Below are 15,772 nucleotides of genomic sequence, written 5' to 3' on the forward strand. Positions count from 1 at the left end.
GGTTTGGATTAGATTTTAATCCCTCTTTACCACTCTTGGGAACCCAATATATATATATATACTCTTTCTTTTTTCACTTTTTTTTCAATTTTCTTACTATTTTCTTTTTCTATATTTATGTTTCTAGAATTTTTCTTTGGTATCTAATCTCTAGAGCAATGGCTGGTTCTACCCCATAAGACTTTGGAAACTGAGGAACAACTCTAGCTCGTACATCCATAGCCAAGTTATCACAGCCGAATAATTGATGGTTCATAATCTCTCTAATAGTAATCTAATCGCCACAAGAATCTAAAATAGCTACTAGTAGTGTTCTAAACTGGGTTTCTATCCTTTCTTTTACCTAACAATAGTCCATAGTAAAAAAATTTAGTTGAAAATGTGGACATTTTCTATCTTTTCCTTGTTTCTTAAGCCATCTAGTGACCCTTGATTTCTAATTTTAATTGTTTTTTTATAATTTGATTTATCGAATGAGTACCTTACAATAGTATACATGTAATAACCGTCCTAATTAATAATACCGAAACAGTCTTAGTATAATTTGGAGATTCATATAAAATACTGATTTCCTCTTACAACTAAGAGATTAGGGGAAATTAAAAAAAAAAAAAAAACGAATAAAATATGAGGCCTCGATTTCAAAACTCATCATTAAATTTCGAGTATGAGTAGATCTACAATTTTGAAGAAATGGAAAGGAGATATTGACCATAAGAGGGAAAATTGAGCAAGGGAAATAAAGGGAATTAGAGAAAGTATCTGGAAAATTAGGCGGGGACACAAGGTTGAAGATGATAGGCGCGTGGTCGAGGGCGTGCAATGTGTGAGGCCGCATGGGCGCGCATGTCTTGTCTCGTTCATACTTTGTCTTTATTTGAGACAAATTTTACTGTCTTTTGATACTATTGAGTCAACCCTAGTTGCGATCCATGATTCGAACAAGCTTGAAATTGGGTCGTGATAAAGGGTCCCCTGAACAAACTCGTTGTACTGTAAACCAGCCTTGACCCGGTGAGAGAGCACATGGGTAGGCTTAGTAGTTGGCAAGCACACATGATCGCTCACCCAAATGTTGACTATATGGTATTTCCTATGGAAGGGTCGCTAGTTAAACTTACACAAGTAAGCTCAAACCAGATGTCATATTGTCCTCTAGACATGATGAAGTTGCGTCCCAATCCAAGATACTCAAGATATTGAACATTCACTATTGTAACAATGCAAGCTTACTGAGTATGAGAATAGAAATCTGGTTCACCAGGAGATGAGGGTGACTTCAGTAAATCTATAACATTAGAACCTAATGAATAGTTTCCAAACTCCATTGTTCTATGACGTGTTACAGAATCGCCTAGAACTTCGAGATCTTCTAGAAGCTCAAATAGTTGTAGAATTAGGCAAAGACTTCTTAAAGCTTAGAGAAAAAGATGTGGTAACTTACTACCAATTGAATGTGATGAGAGCCTGCAAGTACGTGTTTACTAGATATTTGAGTCTCCATATAAGCATATGGTAACTTGCTATGGGTTTTCTAGTTTTGAGCCTACTTTGAACACATATTCCTCAGTTGAAAAAGGTTAAGTTAATATACAAAAACCAAATGAAATTAGGAAAAATGTGACATGAGTTGAATTTGGAAAATGATTGGGGAAGATGAATGTAGGTGACATGTGTCGATCAATGAATACAGGTACGTGATTGATGAGGATAGGGACACACATCAATCATATGTAAGACCACGCGTCAATCATATGTAAGACCACGCGTCGTGACACCATTTGGCAAGGAAATAAACAAAAGTTTTGTGCTCGTGCGGAATCAAACCTAGGAATGTGAACTTTGTTGACCAACCGGCGAGTGCCATGTCACAACAAAAGTGTGCTTACTCCTTTTCAAGTGTGGATACTTACACGTGGGTTGCATGCATGGAATTACCGATGGCACATAGAGGCATGTGGACCATGCGTGAGGTTATTTTTTGGTCGTTTCTTCTTTCGTTCGACTGTTTTTCACCCCAATTTCGTTATTCACCTTATTTTGTCTTTATATTTTTTTTCTTTGGGTTGCTGCCCTCTTTCCATATAAGTTCAATGATTCACGTGACTTTCTCAGTCTTAGGGTCAGCAATTTGTACAAATATGTCACTGTCAGCCGAGTTGTTTCTAAATTTACTAGAGGCGTAAATGTTGTAAAATTTTACCAAATAACTCAATTTAAAGTACAATTAGGCTTCATTTATGTAAATTGATTCTCGTTGAATCACAATGGACTATTTCATGGTTCCTAATTAGAATAAGAAGAAATAAAACAAATAATGACAAAATGATGAGTATCAATGTAAAATTAAATATAAAAGGACTTGGTATAACTCTACTCTACGAGATTTATCATACTCGCAAACTTAAAGATTATTCATCCTTGAGTAATAGTTCTCTCCATGGTTCATTTTCTCATTATCAGAATTTTTCTGTGTATTCCTATTTGTAGAGTATTCATCAAAACATAATTAAGATTGCATTCCATATACTTCTCTCTCAACTCAGTTTTTCCCCACATAACCGTGCATTTATAACCAAGCCCTACCAGAAAAATAACATATTCCTTATTTCCACGGTATTCCCCAAAACACTTCTAGGATGGTCGTCATTCCTTTTACCTTTGCTTTTGTGACTTGGCCTCGTAATTCATTTCCTTAACTCTCTCCCAAGAATCCTTCAAGTCATCCTCTTATTTTCTAGGTGCCTCCATTTGTGGTGTAGATCATGTAACTTTTCAAGGAGTGACTATATAGGTTAGCATTCATTCTTTCTTAGCTCAGCTCTCTTGCTAGCATCCTGAAGTTTTCAGTATGGTCACATTTGTAATGCAGCTCACTTGAATAATAAGGATAATTTTTTTCCTTTTTTACATCTCCATTACCTTCGATTCAAACACCTTCACTGATTGTCTAACAATGAGCATGTGAGACAATTTATTTGCTTTATTTATAATATATATATAACATTGAAAGTCCAAGTTTTGGGTTAAAGAGGAGTGGTCTCTAAGTTTTGAATATTTTTTTTCTATATATATTTTGCAAATTGTGAGCCGATCCCTCTTTTTTCTTACGTTTTTTTTTCAGTTATCCATTGTCAAAGAGGTTATGCCCCTTTGAAATTCTCCATCCTACAAGGGGCGGGAGCAATTCCGTGAAGTCTATCCCTCATATATCAAATAGTTCAACTTCTAAAATGTAATTCAAGGGCGTTTCCTCAATAGATTGTCGAACATTCCTCTAATTGTGCTAAATATTTCTGGGTGTCATTGACATTAAATTATATTTGTTGATCATTCATTCTCAACATTATAGTTCTGAAGTGGGCATCTACCAATGTTCTCCTAGATTTGAAAAAAGATATCCCTAAAATAATTGGAACATCATGGTCCGCTTCATAATCCAAATCGATAAATCTGCTGAATGTATGAAATTGTCCACTTGAATTAATATATCTTCGATCTTTCCTTTTTGGATGAATGAGAAGCCAGTTTGCTAGTTGAAGGGTGACTGTAGTCGGTCTAGTTTCACCAATACGTAACCTTTGTAAATAGACAATGACATGAGATTAATCTTTTATCCCAAATTACATAATGCTCCTCTTAGCTCCTTCTCTCCAATTGACATTGGAATTGTGAATGAGTTCGGGTCTTTTTCCTTTAATGGGATATTGTTTTTCAATATTACCACTTTAAATTCTTCACATTTTCTTGGATTGGTGAAGGTATCCTTCAAGAATTTAACATAATTGGACATTTTTTAAGACTTCCACAAGTGGTATGGTGTTTATATAAATTTCCTTAAAGATATCCATGAAATTTTCGAAATGGGCTTCCTGCTTCCATTTCATTCTATATAGGAAAGGAGGTGCTAGGGTATACGTTCTGATCACTTTTACTGACGTTCTGATCACTTTCTACTATTGTTACTACTTGTGTTTCTGGAGATTGTTCTGCTTGTATATAATTTTTGCTCTACTCTTTGTGTTGAGCATGTCTCTTAGAGTAACTATTGTTGTTGTCCTTATTTTCACCTTTTATGTTGGGTATTTCCTTTCCACTTCTCATTGCTTGACATTGTTCCTTGTCTTCTCTTTTTGGCATTTTGATATCGGTTGGTAGCTTTCCAAGAGTTCTATTTTGTAATTCAGTAGCTAATTGACCTACTTGAACTTGTAGATTTTGCAAGGATGCTTGGTGACTCTATATCACAACATTATTCTTGGTCATATATTTTTTTATTAGGCTCTTTCGCTAATTTTTCTGATATGTGCTGAGCTTGGGTAGTTCCTTTCCCTTGGGTATTGGCTTCTTGAGAACTATATGCCATTTGATTTTGTAGTTCAAAGCCTCAACGATAATTTGTCTTAGGTGCCATTTGTTGATTTGTCTTAGGTGCCATTTGTTGATTGACCTAGGCCAAAACATTTCCAATAGACTGAACACACTAAGATCTCAAGCGGCGATCAGTGGTCGAGACCATAGTGCTCCCAAAAATTAGATTACCCCAATGAGTTGTTCTCGAGAGTCCAAAAAAATGTGAGTTCGAGATTTAAACCATAAAGTGCCATAAGAACCTAGTAAACCTCCATGGCACCTATAGACATTAAAGATAAGACTGCTAGCAGCGTGAATGGTATCACTAGAGTTTGACCACCTCTTATTTTGCTCCAATATCTCAGTAGCATTATTCGATGACCTAGGTCGGACATAATAGTGCCCCTTCCAAGTGGTAAGTATCTAAGAACTCGTATCGTTGAGCTTGACTAAGTTCAAATAGGATGATGCATCATGGAAACTTTAGGAGTTACTATTGTGTATAGAAATGGGTCGAGAGCTTAGGCTGTAATTCTATAAACTTGACTTAAAAGAAGACGGGAGACTGATAGAACCAAGGCATCTCAAGCATACAATATTAATGTCACCTTAAGAAAATCAAACTTCATTTATTTAACAAAGACTTCAAGATACTTCAAGTGGGGCTTTATTTATTCTTAGAAGGTTGCATATTTATGACAAATTATTAAAAATTAGATTTATGGTCTTTCATTAATGTATTTTAAGTTTTAAGACTTTTTATTTACATTTAGGTTACATTTACATAGTGGCTAATTGAAAGTTATGAACTCTTGAAATGTCTCATTGAAGGTAAAGAGTTTCATTTTGAGGCTATATAAAGTCATGTATGTATTATTTGTAAAGAAGACTTGGAAAATGTAGTAAAATGAGCATTTGTGCTTTCCTTTAGTCAATGACTAAGTTTCTTTGCAATTGTATATAGTTTATGTTGCATGTAGAATCATTTAAGTTTAACATGATCAATCTTGCTTGTGGAGTGAGTTTTTACTATTAGGACTGAGTCTGCTTACCTTTCCTTTGCAATTTTATGTAGTTTAGATTCTATATTTAGAATCATTAAAGCTAGACATGATCGATCTTACTTGTAAAGTGATTCAAATCTCAAACAAGTGTTTTTGCCTTGAAATATTCGATAAAAAAGGTAATATGAATCTTAATTCCCTGGAAGTTATTCCTTATCATTTGGTATCAGAGATTTCTCTTCAGTTGATTCCTTATTAGACTACATAAGTATTTTAGCTCATAATGGGTGTCACTATTGTATGTGGAAAACGATCAGGAGCTCCCTGAACCGACTCGATGCATTGTAAACTTGTCTTGAGAGGGGGCGAGGGACCACATGGGTAAAATGAGTTGGCAGGCATGCATGGTAACTCCCCAGACATTGATTGTATGGTAGTTCTTGTGGAAGGGTCGCCTATTAACCTTACACAAATGTGTTAAGATAGAGATACCAAACTAACCTATGAGATATATTGAGCTCTTTTCTCAACCAAGGGTACCAGTCATCCACTGTTGTGACAATGAAAGCTTACTAAGTATGAGAACATAAAAGTTAATTCATCCTCGATATGAGACACGTTGTTTAATAGATCCGCGATGCTAAAACTAGGTCAACAACTTCTAGGCTCCGCAAGGTCTGTAACACCCCTAATTTTCTTGGCTAAAGAAGTGACGTCACCACATGCATGCTTTAAATAATATATGCGGAAATTCATAATAAACACTTTAAAATGAAGCCATGGACTTAAACATTTAATTTAAAACAAGAAATTTAAAATAGCATAGTCTTTTAACATGAAAAAAATGAAATAAGTCACCTATCAGCTACTAAATGAAATTAATGCATACTACTGCCCTATCTTGACTTCCATGGCCCTTCCAGCGTCAACCGTGCAGGGGCAGTTTACCTTTACCTAAAAAATTTAAGGATAGCACATGGCTTGAGTATTTTAAGAAATTTTTAATAAGTCACCCCAATATTGGGGTTAGTAATGCAATCACACACATAACATGATTGAGACCTATCCTTTTAAAACTGTAACATGACCTTGTATTCTTTACAGTTTAGGGCAGGGTTGGTTGTATGACACTTCCTCACACATGGCCCACACACGTGCACGTGGGCCCACTAGACGGGCTCGTATACATACCCCTGGGCCTAACTTGGTCAGTCAAAATGTGCTAACATGCCACCAGATGTCACAAAAAAGGAAAGACTCGCATGATATCATGGCAAACATAAATATCGAAGATACGCATCCATTCTAGCATAACATAACGACGAAGTATCTCGATACACATGACATACATACATGCATGAGGTCCCCATTGATAAGGATCACAGTGTTCCAAATGTTCCAACTAGATATATTACACGATCCAAGGTCAAGAAGATTCAATAAGCATTGATTCTCCATCTAAAAAATTGGATAGACTCGGTTCAACCATTATTTCATGTGATACAAGCTGATTCAATTTGAGAAAGGACCATTTAGAGGTTAGAAGTGAATATTTGTACTATTGAAGTGGCAGATGAAGTTGCTAAATTCATAAATGGTTAGAATACTTTATTTATTATTTTTAATTTCATAATTCTTGTAGTGTGAAGTTATTTGGCCTTCTTATTTTGTGGAGATTTAAAGGGAATGAGATTAAATTATGGGCACAAAATTTTTGTTTGTGAGACTATAAATACCCACAAATCAAATCATTATGTAAAATGGAGATTTTGGAGGAAGGAAATTGAGATCTCAAATTCAATTTCTAAGTTAAGCAATTTTTGTGAGTCATACCATCAAAGTCTCGATAAAGTTCGATGGTGGGGTGACTCAATTTTGAACAAAATTCCAGATCTTGCTTCTAGATCTCTGATATTAACAGGTAATCTAACTCTAACCTTATCTCTCGGTTGATCCAAATTTTGTAGAAGGATGTGTTAATTTCTTTGATTCAAAGGTTGTTGCTTCAACAAAAACTTGATGATTGGACGAATGATTATGATTACCTTATCACCCATGATTTCCATTCATAACATAACATTAACATCACATTTTTTTTTCTTTCATCCATGACATAGTACATATATGGATCATGTATACATGATAGTCATCACATAGCTTTACATTTATGGTGTTAATATAATACATGCGTGAGCAATTTGGATCTTAGGCACTCTAAGTACATCAGTAAATTAGCTAGCATGTTCAAAAGCATTAAAACTAAATGAGTTTGAATACTGACATTTTGTCGCTCAAGTTTCTTTTAGCTATTTATCTGAGTATGTGTTCATGCAAATTTGAAATCACCAAATTTTGACACTCAAAATTACAGTTAAATTTGTCGGGTTTATTTGGCAAGTTTTTACCCCTCAAAATTCCACTTAAATTTGTGGGGTTTATTTGGCAAGTTTTTACCCCTCAAAATTACACTAGGATGGATTTTTACAAGTAACATTTTGACTTTCTTCATTTTAATTCAACAATTAATTTCAATTTTAATTCAAATTAATTTCAAATTAAAAATTAAAGTAATATTAAATATTAATTAAATAGTTTAATTAATCATTTAATATTAATTCAAAAGTCAATCTCAATCAATTCCGGCACATATTTGATTAAAATATTTAAATCTTATTTAAATATCTCAAATTCTCTCTTTTTGTTTAATTCGTATATAAAATAAAAATGCGGTTAAATATATCGTATATATGTAACACATATTCCCTAATTTGAATTCGAACACTTCGAACTCACTCGTCACACTTTCTATGGTTTAGTCCGATATGAGCTAGCAGAGGGACCTAATGGACCTATATATCACGGGCTCCAACGATCCAAGATTAACCGATTAAACTCATTAACCTTGTTAACCAATATTCGTTAATTACTAGGACACTCCACTATAGCCTAGTAGTTGCACTCCCCTCACTATAGATATATTTCTGTCCATTTGATATAACCATGATTAGTAAGTCGATCCTTCACAGGTTGTTCGTAACTAGAGCTGGGTCAATTTATCGTTATACCCCTGAAGTTACTTCTTGTTCCTTATGTCTCACTGATCCTCTAATGAACAATTGGTTTGTGGTCCAACCAGTAAACCGAATTCCTCTCAGGCCAATGAGAGGGTGGGACCCCTTGCTAAGACCTGAAGTCAGTGCTTAAGGGAACTCTCTCTCTTCTATCCTAAAAGTGGGTAGGAGTGAATTCCATCTTGTACCCCACGTCCCCAGCCATTTACCCAGTCTTACCCCTAAAATGAGAGGCCTATTGATTCGACGAACTTGAGCCACTCTCACCCATGCAAATCTAAGGATAATTCCAAATTAACAGGAGTTCATGGTTAGCTCAAAATTAAAATCAAGTTACCTAGGTCATCGAATGAAAAGAAAATAAGTCTCAGTAGTAAGCGACATTATAAAGTGAGAGTGATTTTTTTCATGGTTCGATCTTACGCAATACTCATTGCATAGGACGCCCCCACTCATATGTCTCCGCATGTACAATAGATAAGGTACTCAGCCTCCCCAAGATAAGGTACTCAGCCTTATCCCTGCACTATAGATCATTTTGACTATATACTTGAACTTGATCCACTCTTATGTCTCTACATATAGTTCAAGTAATCATACTATAGTCAGAGTGTTCTTAATTTATTGGATTTAGATTAATAATCGTAAAGTTCACTTTATTCAATAACAATCTTTACTGAATAAACAACAATAATAACTCCATTGAAAATAGAATATGTTTTTGTTTACAAACTATGAGCTTTAGGACATAAAACCCAACATACATGACAATAAATAACATGACTACATAGTATTTCATTTCATTTACAACATGACATAATGGATATCACATGAATACATACTATAGCATCATATGTCATTACATAGAACACAATCACATAACATAATTAATATGGTGCATGTAGGGGCCACGAGACATGTACGATCATACATCATTCAATTATCCAAAAACTCCAACAGTAAGACCACTTAAAACTTATTAGCTTAGGCTAGTGTCACCAATTTATCCTTAATGAAATCCTTAATGAAAGTTCAATTTTTTCCTTTGAAATACAAGTCAACTTATGTGAACCCGTGACATAAATTTGAAGTTCAAACTTCTTGAAAACTAATTCTCTAAATTTTATAACGATCCATGTGTTAGACTTCATACGATCATTAGAAACTTTGCATGAGTAAAGTTTTGGAATGTTTATATATGACTTTATGCGAACATTAGAGATTTTTCATTAGTAGACTCTTGAAATGTTTATATATGAGCACACACAATGGAGCCGTAGACAGTCAAGTAAAATCTAATCCATGTTCTCACACACATGTATTAGACTTCATGTGAACATTAGAGAATTTGTATGAAGAGATTGATGGAGAATTTCTACGTGCTGATATATAATCACTGTGGTGTGAGACAAACTTTTTACTACTATAAATCAAAATTTGGAGAGAGTTTTGTGTGACAGAGTGAAAGTTGGTGGGTGGGGTAACAAATTTGGGGAGATGGGTTGTGATAACCAGTGGAGAGATAAGAAATCAGTTTTTTTATTTTCCCAAAATAACTATCCATACAAGTATGTGACATATTAGAGAATCGCTCAAAACTTAGATATCTTCCGGAAGCTTAGATAGCTGTAGAATTAGGCATAAACGTAAAAAAAGGGCCCTAATAAGCTATTGAGAATTGTATGCGATGAGAGCGTATAAGTATGCTGCTTATTGAGTTTTTATATCCGCCCCAAATCCGAGTAGTTCCAGAGTATCATTCTTGTTAGTGTATTTTGGTTCTTTTATATTTTGTTTAAAATAATATCTCGAACTCATTCTCCATTTTTTATAAACTTGAATAACGCTCGTAATTAGATTTTGGTTGGTTTTAATTATGGTGTTATTTGATTTTAAATTGTGAACTGTATTTTATATTTTATTTTATGTTTTTTTCATCTGTCTTTTTTGTCATTGGAAGCCTTGAAAATTGGTGTATGACACCCTTTTATTTTGAAGATATAATACTTCTCTACACATAGCCCACAAACATATCCTTAAACCCACTAGGTAGGATCGTTAATGTAAATCTAGACCTGATTATTGGTCTAGCGCATGCTCATGCTGTTGAAACTAACATAAAGAAAAGGAACACGAATAATTGTAAAAGTATATGTGGCCGTACAATACATAACTGAGAAGTAATCCATGACTACATGAACAAAAATAAACCTGAGGTCCCACACTTTAAATCATTAGTTCCGTGATATGATTCACATAAATTTTTTTCATACCTTTCATGACTTATTCTTTCACGATATGTGCATTCATAATCATTACCTTTCTATCATAGTTTATAAACGTTTTAGTTCATGGTATCTTGTATAACATATATACAATCATATTCCTAATATCTCGTATAACATATGCATACTCATATAAAGTCATGATTGGTCATATACAAGTGTAAAATTATTACACAAATAATACATAATCATTCAACTCAATAACGCATAGCGGTAAACGACAAAGTACTTATTATCTATGCATCAAATAATTCATCGAACCTAGTCATTAAACATTCCAATAGTAAGTTCACTTATCTTGATAAATTACATACAATGCTCCTACACTCTCTGTAGTCGATCATCATTTAAGTTCAACCCCTAACATAATCCAATTTTACCAATGAAATTAAAGTAATTGAAAATTAATTTTGAGAAAAACTACTAAACTAGCTAAAGTAGAAGGTAAATTGACATGGATAGCCTTAAATGAGGGTTATTTGGTCTAAAAAAACATTGAATCGACCTAAACTAGCTGAAAACACCCTAAACAAGATAAGAGCGTGAACCAAAGCTGAACTAGCTAAACCAATTGAGAAGCGGCACACGTGTTGATGGCACGGAGGCGACTTGGACCATGCCAAATGAGCTTCGACTTGGAACTGTGATGAATGAGTTGCCTTCTATGCCTAGGCCTGGGCCAACGCTTAGTCTATTGGGGTTAACTAATGACTTTGAGATGTGGCCAGCTGGGTGTCATGGTCGTATAATTTCAACGGTGCGACGTTGACAAGCCTTGAGGAAAATCCAAGTCCTAGATTTATTTTTCACCCATCTTTGTGGTTTCGTCAGATCTTAGGCGAGGTCTATCTTTGCTAACCGAACATTACTTGTGCGAAATTCAACCTTGTTCGACTACACAAGCTGCTTGTGCGTGCATGTTTAATCATTTGCGACTTATCTGACTTGCCTCTGCACTATGCCAAGTCATTCGACTTGGCCTTGCCTCTTACTTGGGGTCAAGGTCTCCCAATGCAACTTTGCGTCTCATCATGTCATCTTGATCTCCAATCAACATGACCCACATGTCTTGATGTCATCACAAGTCTCGGATATCATCGACCATCATAGCTAGTTCGGTCATGATCATTAAGAATGAACCCATGTGTCATTCATATCATTGGTTCATCTTGAACATCCATCTATCTGGATTATATCGAAGCATTGAACCCTCTCATATCCATGCAAGTTCATCTACGGAATCTGTTTTAGATAGCGGGTGCATAATCCAACCTTCGACACATGGGTGGGGGTGTACTATCGCATGTCCGACACTGTTCTTGAAAGATCTATCCAAAAGAAGTTGTCGAGACACTCGTCTCGCAATGCTCACCCTCATTGTGCACATGCATGTGCCACAGGGTATCTCACATTTTCAATCTTTCTAGAGTAGACGTCATTTTGGGGAGCGGGCATACAACCCCATGTAGCGTACGTCGAGTATCTGATTGACACTAAATTTGGTAAGCTTTTATCTTTCATATAGACGGGCTTAAATCCAGAGCAGCAAGCCAAAACCCATATTGAAACTCTAACTTCTGAGATTATGGTTCGGGAACCTACCCGACCCTCTTCAAGCTTGTCTTCGATACTTGTATCGCCTTGTTCTCTCAAGCCTTGCGTATGCATCAGCTTGGCTTGAATGCACACTCTTGGTGTGTTGGATGATGCATTATCTTCCTTGGTGACATCATGACACTTCTACCTTGGCTCTCATGTGGCCGAATGAGCGCCACTTGAGGGTTGTTCTTGTCTGTCTTGCGTGTGAAGGTTACAACCTACTTTCTAGGTAGAGGTCATAACCCTTTCCACCACTTAAGTTAGTCATTATCCTTTCTCGGGGGCATAATCGCAATTGTGATACTCTCCCCCACTTAATCTTGGCACCGTTCCGATGACAATTCAAACATTAGACTGACTAGTAACTCTAACAATTACATTTTTCAAGATGCTTGCAAGTGATTTTACAGCACTCACTCTCACCACTAAGTGAGTTAGCCAACTAGAATTCGTCTTGCTTTAGGGCCAGTGAAAGAAAACGTTACTAGCAATCATCAATTTTGTTTTCCATGACGCTTACTCTCCGTCAGCCGCTTGGAATCCAAAATTGGGAGGGTATTCAAGGAATAAGTTTTAAAACATGATAATGGAAACAACTAAAAATGTATGATGGGACGATTAAGATGCATGAATTCCAACGACTTATCAATTCAAATTCTCAAGAGGTACTCGAAAAGTAGAGTAGGTCGAGTTCAATCAAACTATTATAGAATTAAGATGTCACTTATTTTTACAACTTAATTTTAGTATTTATGGGGCGCTTTGATAATTATTTAGGCGGGTAGAATTTAATTTCCATAATTGATACTAGAATTAAATAGGGAGTTTGATTGTGTTAATTAAAAATGAATTTTAGTTTGAAATTAATGGTTGTAGAGAATGTATTAAAAATAAAAAAAGAAGTTTCAGTTAGTTTGAAGGTATGTGTGGAAATTGGAGTAATGAAAATGGCGGGAATCAGTAGGTCAAAAAAAGAAGTGGCAAAGTGTACACGTGGCGAAGGACAGGATTTGTCGGGTAGTGGGAGGGGGATTAAATTCAAATAATAATAATAATAATAATAATAATAATAAAACCTGCTTCCAACAAGTACAATCATATTTGGCACATCCAAGATATGCCATGTTCGCTGACGTGGCACTTCCACGCATACAAATACAAAAATTTAATTATATATAAAGAAGTCGTTTGGAATTGAGCAAAATTTATGTATTAAAAAAAGGAAAAACAAAAAAGAAAAAACAGTTAAAAGCTTCGTCCTCCCAAAAACAAAAAACTCCCTACACACGAAAGAGAGAGAAAACAGACGATGATGATGCAGAGCGTAGGTGTAAGGGCGCCCCTCAAGATTACCCCTATGCCGTATGAATTTTCGTTCACAAGCCATTGAAGACCTTCGAGGTGCTCCCGATCTCTTTCGTTTTCTTTTCTTTTTATTTTGCGCTCTGTTTTGCAATCTTTTTGCCACCTATTCATTCTCCTGGAGATTCATTAATCGGAAATGCTCTCATCAATCTATCGTTTTCGAATGCTTTGTCTATGAATTCTAATAACCGACGTTAAATTCGATGCCATTTGGTTGGAATGCCCATTTTCCGTTGATAATCTTCGGATAATTGAAGAGACTCGTCGGGATTTTTCTCTTCTGCGTGTTTTAGGGTTCCTTTGAGAGATTACCGGCGGGTGGTTTTAGCTGTGTCTGAGCTGGATAGTGACCAGTGGAGAAGCTGTTTGAGCATTGTGTTGGGAGTTTAGTTTCGTCGCGTTTTGAATTTTACAGGGTATTTTTCATGGGGTAGATGAGGAAATTGTTTCGGAAGTATTTTCATCCGAGAGGATGAGGAGAATGCTTTTCATGGCGCAAGGTTTGAACAGCGATTCTCGTTTGAGATACTGCGTTTGGGTTTATTCTTCAAATGGATGTTTGATCTGCTCTAGAGTAGCGCCTGATTCTGCATCTTGAATGGCCGATAGCCAGAAAGTTGGTCTCGCCCAGAGGGATATCGAGCAGGTTGGTTTTATTGTTTCATATTTTTCCGCATATGTTTTTAGTTACCCATTTAATGTCGTCAAAGAATCTGTATGTGACCCTGCTTGAAAATGTGAAGGAGATGCGAACTTTTCTCTTTCCAGTCGTTTAAACTACTCTATTTGAACCTTTAACTATGAATTATCGTTTGTCGCGCGGAGAGATTTTTGCTTTGAAGTTTCGAATTGAGTGTCTAGTTAAAAATCAAGTTCTAGATGGCTTAGTTTAACGATATTCTCACTTGAGAATTGTCGTTATGCTGCAGGAATTAACAATTACTCTTAACGTGAAACTATGACACAGCATTGTCACAAAGAAAAAATCTAGCCTGTCCATCGTTTCTCTGCAAACAAATATGAAATGACGAGGTCTTCCAGTTGCATGTTTCTAGTTGTTGTTCCACTGAAGAATTTGTTCCGACTTTCTTGAGAAAAAAAAGTTTACATTATTATATTTTTCTTGTCTGTTGTCTCATCTTTTCATGCTGAACTTTACCCTTTTATTTTTACAGGCCATTATAGCACTTAAGAAGGGGGCACATTTACTTAAATATGGAAGGAGGGGGAAGCCGAAGTTCTGCCCTTTCAGGCTCTCAAGTGTAAGAATTTTGTTAATTATTATTTTTTTCGCAAGATCAAAATTTCAGGTGTTAAATAGTAAATGTTTGAATCGAAAAAGATCATTTATCTGTAGTTATATTACTGAAGGAAAATGATGTAAGAAGATAAAACTATACTGGCCAGAGAATGAATGATGGAGGCAGCATGTTTTATTCCCGTTTCTTTCTTCTTTTTTCCTCTGGCTTTTGAACTATCTAAAGCATTAATGTCCATACCTGATTTTCCCCCACTATCTAGTAGTCTGTAGGAGAAGAGACGATATTTGTTATATTTATAGTTTTTCCTCTAACTTTCAAAAACTTGTGTTGGTGCTATTTGAAAGAGATTGTTACAGATAATTCTAGGGAATGGAAAATAAAAAAATACTATTATTTCTATACAGTCCATTGATATTACACTGTGATAGAACTATTTTGGTGGCATGTACTGTTGCTAAAGCATGGTTAATCTCATTTTGTTTTTCTCATGTCTTGCACTTCCTATAGGTCCATGGCCTCATGCTCTAATGCTTAAACCCGATGTAAAACTTTTCACAGAAATATTGAGCAAGATCTTTTTAAATAAATGATAAAGTTTATTGCATGTAAGATTTTGCTACACTAATAATCCTGTTTCACGATTTTGAATCAGTCTTAAAGTGATGGAGGTATCTACTTCTGCATTTCAATCTTATGGAAGTTATTTCCAGATTTTGATGAATATTTGTTCCTAATTAACTGTTGATGATGTAGAATGTCAAGCTGACAAAAAAAAAAAAAAAAAAAAAAAAAAAAAAAAAAAAAAAAAAAAAAAAAAAAAAAAAAAAAAAAAA

General features: G+C 35.2%; 1 protein-coding gene across 4 annotated transcripts in view; it reads left to right on the forward strand.

The window, feature by feature from the left end:
* Positions 1-13,547: 13,547 nt before the first annotated feature.
* LOC111471347 (PH, RCC1 and FYVE domains-containing protein 1-like) overlaps positions 13,548-15,772 on the forward strand; it is a 15,766-nt gene continuing 13,541 nt past the window's right edge. For 2 of the 4 annotated variants that reach the window (XR_002715183.1, XM_023117054.1), the window contains exons 1-3: positions 13,548-13,713; positions 13,971-14,323; positions 14,853-14,939. Coding sequence is in view for 3 of the 4 variants with exons in the window: in XM_023117054.1 (XP_022972822.1) it covers positions 14,276-14,323; positions 14,853-14,939 (135 nt within the window). In the remaining variant the exon portion in view is untranslated. Of the gene's footprint in view, positions 14,324-14,852; positions 14,940-15,772 lie in introns of all 4 variants that reach the window. The other 2 variants (XM_023117057.1, XM_023117056.1) reach the window with 2 other exon arrangements.

The sequence above is a fragment of the Cucurbita maxima genome, unplaced genomic scaffold (assembly GCF_002738345.1).
Source record: "Cucurbita maxima cultivar Rimu unplaced genomic scaffold, Cmax_1.0 Cma_Scf00051, whole genome shotgun sequence".
NCBI classification, from domain to species: Eukaryota; Viridiplantae; Streptophyta; class Magnoliopsida; order Cucurbitales; family Cucurbitaceae; genus Cucurbita; species Cucurbita maxima.